The sequence below is a fragment of the Bacillus rossius genome, chromosome 5, assembly GCF_032445375.1.
Source record: "Bacillus rossius redtenbacheri isolate Brsri chromosome 5, Brsri_v3, whole genome shotgun sequence".
In the NCBI taxonomy this organism is placed as follows: Eukaryota; Metazoa; Arthropoda; class Insecta; order Phasmatodea; family Bacillidae; genus Bacillus; species Bacillus rossius.
The window spans coordinates 60,042,584-60,052,785 of NC_086333.1; the positions used below are offsets into that span (position 1 = coordinate 60,042,584).

General features: G+C 35.6%; 1 protein-coding gene across 1 annotated transcript in view; it reads left to right on the plus strand.

The window, feature by feature from the left end:
- Positions 1–7,955, plus strand: part of LOC134531863 (circadian clock-controlled protein daywake-like) — a 31,781-nt gene extending 23,826 nt beyond the window's left edge. The window contains exons 4-6 of the mRNA XM_063367863.1: positions 1,268–1,407; positions 3,847–3,996; positions 5,940–7,955. Of these exons, the coding sequence (XP_063223933.1) occupies positions 1,268–1,407; positions 3,847–3,996; positions 5,940–6,097 (448 nt within the window). The 3' untranslated portion in view covers positions 6,098–7,955. The remainder of the gene's footprint in view (positions 1–1,267; positions 1,408–3,846; positions 3,997–5,939) is intronic.
- Positions 7,956–10,202: the final 2,247 nt, after the last annotated feature.

Sequence of the window (10,202 nt, forward strand, 5' to 3'; positions counted from 1 at the left end):
GAAATTTTCGAAATTTTGGGGCTTTGTACCCAGGGGGAAGGAGGGGAAGGGGGTGATTTTGAGGACCCTGAATGGCTGGGAAACAATAAAAATCGAAAGAGAATGTTTTTTTAAATTTTTTAAATTTTGGGGTTTTGACCCCTGAGGCCAAAGACGAAGAATACTCGCTAACGCGTGAAGTAATAAAAAGAGAGGTCAAATGGTTCCGTCTCTCACTCGCACTGGCTAGTCATAACGGAGAGGCCCGAGAATAGCCGAAGATCCTTCGTTTGTGTTTAGCTCACGTTCACACGTACGCTCGCACGTACACTAGCCCCACTTTTACCATTAACGCTTTACTACTTTCTCTCCGATATTTCTCGCTCATGTTTGCAAATACGCAGTTGGACCTGTGAAACGTTTTTATGTATTTTTTAATTCTCCACAACTTTTGTTTGAAACCTTTTTCGCTTATACGCCTATATTCTGAGAAAAACTGAGCCAAACAAATTGTTAACACTTTTCTCCAAAAACTTCACGTCCGATTTCAAAAAAAAAAATTAGCACCATTCGATTCAGCGTCCTCGAATTACCCATATATCAAGTTTTCAGGTCTGCTGGTAAAAAGTGCTTACTTTGCCTCTTGTTGACTGGCCAAATACATAAGTCACTAATAAGGGTCCCCCCCCCCCCTTTTCTTTGATAACCCAGCGCTCTTAGCCGTAAGGCCCTACCGCCCTGGGGCCCCCACGGGCGTGGATGCGGATACGACTGGCCAAATACAGCTGAGCGACGCGTGGATCTGTTTACGGCTCCGGCCATGACGTCAAGAGCAGGGCCGGCGCGTCCACACAGGCGAACTAGGCAACCGCCTGGGGCGCCGGCGGCGCAGCACGACACATAACACCTGATATAATATGTTTAACGATTATTGAAACTAGATGAAAACGGATTTTTGTAACAGTTTGGAATGTTTATATTGGTATAAGTAATTATTTAAAGTCCACGGTGACTTGTTTATGATTTGTAATAAGTAAAAAAAAAAACGCAAGCCTGCTTACACTTGATTGTTGACAAAATCTTAGGCTAACGTAATGTATTTCGAGGTAAGGAAATTTTTTTTGGGGTGTCTTTTTTTTTGGGGGGGGGGGGGGACGCATTAAGGTTTTTCGCCTAGGGCGCCAATTTACCTTGCACCGGCCCTGGTCAAGAGAGCGCCACGGTGCTGTGTGAACTGTCTTCGCGGGTGAAGAGAGAGTTGACGGCGTCGGCGCGCGCGTGTCCGCAGGACGAGCAGGAACGAGTCGCACGTGTCCATCGAGGTGGACGTGAAGTTCCCGGAGGTGTACATAGAGGGCAGGTACAAGTCGGACGGCATGATGATCCTCATCCCCGTGCGAGGCCGCGGCTACTTCAACAACAGCATGAGTGAGTGCTGCCAGCGGCCTTCTTTTGCCTTTTAATATGTTTCAATCTAAGTTAAAACTGCACTATGTTTTGTTTCTAAGATTTGGTTAACACAGTGTGATTATAATAATTTTGCAACCAATTTTTTTTTTCATATTTGTTTTTTTTTTCAAACCCTTATTTTATGCAAAACAGTTTGCAAATTTTTTTAAAAACGCACTCTATTGACTATTTCTGTACTTTAAGGACTCCATATTGAAAATATCTAGTCGTCAAGTAGTTCAAATTCTATTATTGTTTGTGCATTCTCGTCATTCACGCACGTCGCGACCTTTCCTATCTATCCTCTTGACATCTACACATATTTTCCTCATTTTTCATGTTCATCCATTCAAAAAGGTGACGATTAAGCGCAAAACAAATTGAATAACTATAAAGTATGAAAATTAAATATATCTTTATATATTTTTCAAATTCAGATACATTCCTAATTTATAACTCCAGTAAATTTAAACCTCGCCGGAAAGAAACACTTCCACGAAAGTGGAATTCCGTCATTTCACTTCCCAACGCTTAGCATCATTAATGGTATATACTAAGGATGTTAGTAGAATGCCAACACACGGGAAAAAGAGGAAGTTAGTCTTTGTCTTCTACCTGACGTCTTGCGTTCTACCTCAATTCGAAGTTTCCAGATGTCTCTAGACAGTCAATAATGTTGCCAATGATGATCACTGAAGCAGACAATTGGCCGTGTAGGAGGTGACTGAAGCTATTGACGGACATTGATAGATATTTTGATTAATGACATTGACGTAGCCGATTGACCGTGTAAAATACGTACGCGATTGTCAATCGTTCAGAAAGTTTGTATTAAGACAGCGAACACTAAGGAAGCATCAAGTTTCGCGAATAGCGATGAAATTTTTTTAATTGCATTCATGTGGCTTTAAGAAACACTTTATCATACCATGTAATACAATATTGAATACACAAACTTACGAGATTGTTTAAAAATAATGTAAGTTTAAGTGTTAATAAATCTGATTTTGTAGATAATTAGTTTCATAACTTTTGAGCGTTTTGGAAAATAAATACAAAGAATCATCATTAATAGTATCGATTAAAGATACATGTAGAGTCCCAACACAGGAAAAATAGAAATTTTTTCTGGTTTTTTTTTTAAGTATTTACTATTTAGAAAAGGATGGTTGTGATAAGTTAGTATTCAGTAGATAAAATTGCTCCTTAGTGGGTCACGCTTCTTTGCAGTACAAGGTAAATGGCGCCCATTGTTGCCAGATTGATAGTACCCGGCCTTTTTACATTAAAATTATTAGTTTGTAGACTATCAATAATTAAAATCAGTTTTAGTATATTTGCAATTTTACTATTGGTTGATTTTTAAGACCATAAAATAGTGTTTTTGATAGTATTATTACATTTGTATACAATCTGTAGATTGGGGGGGGGGGGGGGGGTCAATTCTAAACACCCATTATTATTATTCCACAGGCTAAACTATATGTAGTAATCGATCACTAATAATAACGTGGAATTCCGTTAATTTTGTCTATTGGTCAAACAGAGAACATATTTTTAATATTAAAAAAAATATTAAAAATTATTTTAAAAAGTTGAAACTAAGATGGCGTCTTTCTGTTACGCTTTCTTAAACGAAAGAATTGAACATTACTAGATATTGCTCTTGATGAAATAAAACATGAATATATATTCACATAATTATCGTTACAAATGTTTCTGTTGATAATACCATTTTTAAAATGCATTTTAAACATTTTTCATTACATGGGTTTAGTCTAAAACTTTTGTGCTCTGTGGAGTATATCTGGCAAACGAGTACATTGAAACAAGGACAGTGCCAGCGTCATAAATCGTGCATTGTAAAGAGAGAGTATAAATACCTATTAAGTTACTCACTGCTAATTAAATATGAGACATACTATAGATATTATCTTCTGCTTTACTCCTTCCGATATACCTCCATTGGAGGTTAGGAACTCTCAGAGAGAAGGTTTAACTTCATACACACAAAACTTTTACAAAAGTTTCCTTTGAAAACCAGTTGCCAAGAAATAGTTTATAATACTACAGGAAATATATTGTAACTATGTACAACACTTAGCTATAGTTATCTTTGCATATATTAAATACGGTTTTCGAGATAATACCGATTTTCTTTTTCGAAAATTGGCACATAATTGTATAATTTAATTGATGTTTCATTTAAGAATGATTTTTTAACCATAAAAAGATAATCGATAATTTGACTTTTTTTGTTTTTATCGTGCTTATTAATGTGCGCAGTTGATGCTGGAACGCTATTGAGGGAAATGTTTACTTGAACTATTGGAGGTACTGGGACCGGGTAAGAACCTGAACCCAGTGTTACCACGTGTACAAACGAGTGGTCGGAGCGCGGGCGTGTGCGGTGCGCAGGCGACCTGGCGGCCACGTGGAAGATGAGCGGCAGCTTCGTCCAGGTGGACGGGGACGAGTTCCTCCGGCTGGACCACTTCAGGATGAGGCCCGAGGTGGAGGACATGAAGGTGTTCGCCTCCGGTCTCTTCATGGGCTCCCCGGAGCTGAGTGAGTCTGAGGCGTCGACACGCTGCTACCCCTGGTGTTCGCGAGACCGAGCGTGGATCACATTAGAACCATGGATTTTTTTTCTCAAAATTAGACCACTAGAAAAAAATTGGTTGTCTGTAAAGTCAGTTTACGGACGATAGTTTAACGTGACAACGTCATAGCAAAACATTGATGAAATGATTGCATAGTTTTATGAATAAAATTGAATCATTTTTATTGAATTATCACTAGGAGTGAAATGAAATCTACAATTTAATTGATAAAGTTACTTTTATTTGCACTCATTAATTCAAATATGTTTATTACTTTAACGAAGAGTTTATTTTAAATATAACTTTTACACATGTTTGCTATTTAACTTCTTCCAATCTGTGTTATTCTGTTTAGGATAGGAATATGATAGGAAAAGTAGGAAACGAATGGGAGTGTTTGAAGTTTAATGTGCCTCGAATAAGTCAAATCGATGGTTGTTCCAATCGAGTGGAAGAGAGATAGATGTGGCACAAGTGTACAATGAGCGTAAAGGGACAAAGCGTAACGGAACAATGAGCGTAAAGTGGGCCAGTTTTTCGTGTGTGCAGCCGGCGTTCATCGATTTATTAGATGATGTCACGTCAAAAATATATTCCTTTGAAAACCAGTCGCCGAAAAATACTACATATGTAAAAATACAAGGAAAAAAAATTTACAAATTCGTACAACACATTGCTGTGGTATTTTTGAATATATGAAATACTTTTTTTTTTTGGAAACAATACTAAATATTTACCATCGCGTTTACGAATATTGGTAGATAATTTTTATTAAATTTTTTATGTAAGCGTAATTTTTCTAAACAATGTTCAAGTTAATCGATTATTTAACAATTAGACTATTTTTTTTGTTTTTATTATGCTTATTGATGTTTACAGCTAATACTGAGAAGTTAATTCAGGGAACGGGTAGCAAATAATGTTTAACTGTTGGAGGTACTGGGACAATAAACAAGATAAATGACCGGGCAAGAATCGGAACCCAGTGTTACAGCGAACATTTTTTTTGTAGTGATACTGTTTCTTTCATGCAAACATACATATTTAAAATATATATAATTTTACATGACTGTTTCAGTTACGTTTAAAAAAAATTGCAGTACCTTATTGCAGTAAGTAAATTGTAAAGAGAGTTCAAATGATTTTGGTCACGAATTATACACGGTCCTAGTTGATTTAAAACATTATGTTGGACATGCACATACAGCGTAGATAGCATTTAAAAATTGACATCGGTTGATTTATGCTTGATTTTCTGTGTGTGTGTATTCGTTTTTTGTCCATTAGGTTTTCTCTGTGACATAGCCTACAGTAAACCTGCAGTGGCATACGTTCAACATAATGGTTCAAATCAATCTCCTCCATTAAACAGCCATTCAAAGGTCACGACAGAAAAACAAATTCTGTACTTTTACAAAAGATTCATTTTGAAAAAAGTTACCAAGAAATATTTTGTTACTGCAAGAAATATATTGTAACTTCTGAAAACACATTGCTATGGTTATTTTTACATATATTAAATAAATTTATCGAATAAATGCTGAGTATTTATTACAAAAAATTTATATTTCAGTTCATATTTTATTCAAGCATAATATTTTTTTAAAACCATATTCAGTATTCAATAATGGGACTTTATTTTGTTTTATTATGCATATTAATGCGAGCAAAGATATTTCGAGAACTGTTTAACAGATGAATTTAATTATTGGAGCTACTGGGACAACACAAAGCATAAATCCCCGGGTAAAAAAAATTCTGCGAACACTATTTTGTAGTGATAAAGTTTTTTTTTATGTAAATGTGCAAATGTACAAATAATTGTATTTTTACGTGAATATTTATGTCGCATTTACAAAATAAAACCTGGTAAAGTGCACGGCTGTGTGTGTGTGTGTTTTGTCGCAGACGAGGCGGCGCTGGTGTTCGCCAACCGCTACTGGCGCCTCATCTACGAGATCCTGCTGCCCTTCGTGGAGGACGGCTGGGACCGCATCATGACCGACACGGCCAACAAGGTGTTCCTCAGGGCGCCCTACGACGTGCTGTTCAGCGCCGAGCCGTGAGCCGCGAGCCGCGAGCCGTGTGCCGTGTGCCGTCCGCGAACACCACTCGCCAATACTCGCGTGTTGTACACCAACCGTGTGCAGACCTTCAGAAATAACTACCACGTCATTCGAAAAATGCTCAAGATATCAAAGTGGCTCCTGTTTACGAAAAGCATTAAAAAAACACGCTGATGTCAGATGAGATGTTCTGTTTCCGTACTGTATTTCATTTTTAAATTGTTTTCAGAAGAGAGAAAATGGCTCGAACGAGTGTTTTAAGAACAACATTGAAGTATGGAATTCCCGGTGACGATTCTTGAAAGTACTCAAGGGACTTCCATTTATCCGCCGTGTAGTGTTATGTTCACCGCTCAAATCTCATAGTTGCCCTATGTAAGACGAGAAACTGAGCGCCAATCCACAGATTTGCGGTTAGTGGCGATACAGCGCTAGAAACGCCAGCGGGAATCCTACGGTTCGCAGGGATAAGAGCAACACCCGAACAGTTCCGAATTTTCTCCGACGCTCACCGATCGCTCGTGAAAAAACACCATATTGCAAGGATTTATATATTTCACGGTCATACAGTATTTTAAATAACGCTAAACTAACGCTAACCGACTTTTTATTTTTGTTACGATAACTTAACCCGGCTTAACCCTCCCGGAAAAAAATAAATAACTACTATTTATTACACTGATCAAACCTAACCTAGCCAAACATTTTACTTCGGTAAACTTCGGAACTGTTCGAGTTGTGATTTTGACTTTCATCCGTATGAACTGTAGGCTATCCTATTTCAGCTATAAACGACAAAGGTTAACTATGAGTACCGGTAAGAATTTTACCCTCAAAAATAAATCTTTATTGTTTAAAAACCACTTTTACTATTTTAATTATTTCTTACTGTTTCAACGCGTTAATACACTTTCAAAACATGTTAATTACTTACTGGTGCGTGTAACATTTCTTCAGTTTTTTTTATCAGACGCACTGCTTAGTGCCACTGGTTGGTAGGCCTTTTTACACTCGCTATAAGGAACAAGCTTTACTGTAATGTGTTTATTAAAATGTGTTTTTTTTTGTCAGTGAAACCGACTTGAAACCAGCGTTCATACAAATGTTTTTACATACAAAAATTAACGTTGACACTCGGTGATGTGAGTGGTGTATAGGCCCGCCGTTAAGTTACAGGGCCAACACTCGCAAAGTGTCGAAGAGACGCGTTACCAACGAAACGAATGCACGCCAGTTGGGTCGCGTGCGCGTAAAGGCTAGCTGGCATTTGAAACGCGAGCCAGTGCCACTCTTACGTTAGATTTATAAACTACGCAAGAAACGCAAGCCGTAAATGTTGACCAACAAAGATTTTATTCCATATTTGCATTTAAAAATATTATTTCCTCACACAACGTATAAAAGAACAAGTAAAAAACTTCTAGCCTACATTAATCAACTAACACACCACAAAACCATAAAACATTATTGACAGTCTAATTTTAAAGATTTTTTTCTGTAGTCTATGTTCCACAGTACCTACTAGAAATTGTTTTCTGTTGCTCTGTTTCGTGTGAAGTATGAGTGTATGACTTATCTATAATATTGTGAATAAATATACACAAAATAATTATCGACGTTTGTACAGATGAAATAATATTATTTTTATACTTTATCTCATGTTAAATTTATTTTAGACATTGAAAGGTGTGATTATTTCAGAATTTATTCTGGAAGTGTTTACAATTATAGTTTTGTTCACATGTATTTTTGTATAACGGATTGATTCAATGAACTGTTTAAAATAATTATTATTATTTAGATCATGTAGCCTATTTATTTAATGAATAAACATTTTATACTTATTTACGAAGTACAAGAACACTGGTATTATAATTTTTAATAATTTTAATTTCACGCTTAAATAATTTTAAGTTATTATCCATTAAGTGAGATACAAAAGTGTGCCCATTGCGTAGATAAAACTCCCAAAAATAAATAAATGCATTTTCATAAAAATATACTTAATTATTAGACTAAAGAAGCGTTAGCAATTTTATAATGCTCGCTTAAAAAATAATATTTTTATAGCACAACTTAAACAAAAATATATATCTTTGGTATAAGCATTTATCAGAAATTCATTCTGAAATTTTGAAAGTTTTACAGATTCTCAGGTATTCAAGAATCCGTTCATTAAATTTTCTCCAATACACATTGTTTTAACACAGTCTAAATATGTAACATATTATGTATGTACAAAGTTTTATTTGGAACTTCGTGAACATCACGTATCTCAACTAAATCTAATAAATTTGCAATAGTTCAAGCAAATACACTAGAGACTATTAGTGGACAGCTTATACTAACAGCAAAGGTGAGAGTTTGAAAAATAAACTAGCGGCACGAGGTGTGACTACAAAATAGTTTATAGAAAAAATAGTTATACAATATGTTATTTTAACTGGTGTCAATCTTGGTATACATTTTTTATTTAATTGAAACACTGTGAGGTTTATTTTTTCTTATGAATCTGTATAATGGTTGAAAAGGTTTTATTTATAGAAAAGGAAGTTATTTTCGTTGTTATAATAGTCCATTTAAAAGTTATATTTGGGGTAGCGTTTGTCAGAGGACGCAATTTTATTTTTTAGATATGAATGGGGGGTTAGTGTAAAGTTAGATCCAAGTTTGTGGGGTTGCAACCTTTGTCCCACGGCTGCCATCTTGGAAAAAGGGGATCAAATGGTTTTTACTGTTTATCTGCCAAACTATAGGTCTAACAAAAAAATTTATTCAATATGTTTTGTTTAAATTAAAATTATCTACAACGTTTGTTCAGTAACTTTTAGTCGTAGAACCATAAATAAAAAAGTTATAAGCGAAAATTCATTAAAATTTTGAGAGAAAAAAATCTATTTGTCGATATAACTTTTTTCTAATCATTTTACAAAAAAAATTATATAAGACCACTTTTATAGATGGTGTTTTAAGGAACAATTTTTATTATAAACATTTTTTAATTTATTTATTAGTTAAGGTTTCACAGCGCTGCGAAACTAATACTAGTTAGACGCTGGACTGATTTTTTATGTTTGTTGTCATGGGTTATCAAATCTCGGTCTCATGCTTCGTTTAGGTTATTTGACTTTCCAGACATTACTGTTAAGGTACTTTCCAGTACATTTTTCTCGATCGTTCTCTTGCGTTCTCCTTTTTGATCACAAATTTTCTTTTTAGATATTTAATAATTATTTTTCCTGTATAAAAGACCACGCAAGTGATAATAATTACGAACACTGCTAGGAATCAGTTAATATCTTTTGGCAAAATTTGGGAAGAAATATAATGCAAAATGGCTATAGTAGATATGTTAATGTCAAGTGTTGTTTGTAAACACTCACTTCGTTCCACAGCTATCCACTGCCCTCATCTCGCGGTTATGGTGGTAGATAGCCCTCGGTCTCCCATTGACAACAAGAGTTTGATAACAGTATCGGAACGTGGGTAAAAGTGAGTGGTGAAGAAATCTCTTTTTTACACATTGGTGTCTCGTGAGAAGCCCCAAAATGTTTTAGGATGTTTCAGAATAAACTCACTGAGTAGCGAAGTGTAACGGTGGGTGGCAAATATGTACGAACATGAAGTAATCTTCTATAAAGTTTTGGGACTAGCTAATAACCCGCGGCTTTGCTCGCTCAGTTTCAGGGTATTGCTGATATTGTACCGTTTAAAAAAAAAATTATGTAATTACAAAAACAAATTACGAAAAAAATCGACACAATAAACTGTCAGGTGTATAAAATATTTCATTCATAGCAAAACATTTTGATAAAAATTTTTTTAAAAAGGCTTCCGCTTGACCTCTTTTTGGAAATACCATCCATTAAATATTTTATGAAGCTGGCAGTTTGTTGTGTCAATTTCATTCCTAAAATGTTACTTTTCTTATAATGTTACAATATGAATGATACCCTGAAAATGCGCATGCAACCCCGCGGGTTATCAGCTAGTTCACAATAAAAGCCATTTAATAATTTTAATGAAAAGAAACTTAAATAATCATCACTGGGACTCGAGCTCGAGGACGCGCAGCAGGTCTTGTCTGCAGACACGATCCCTCGCA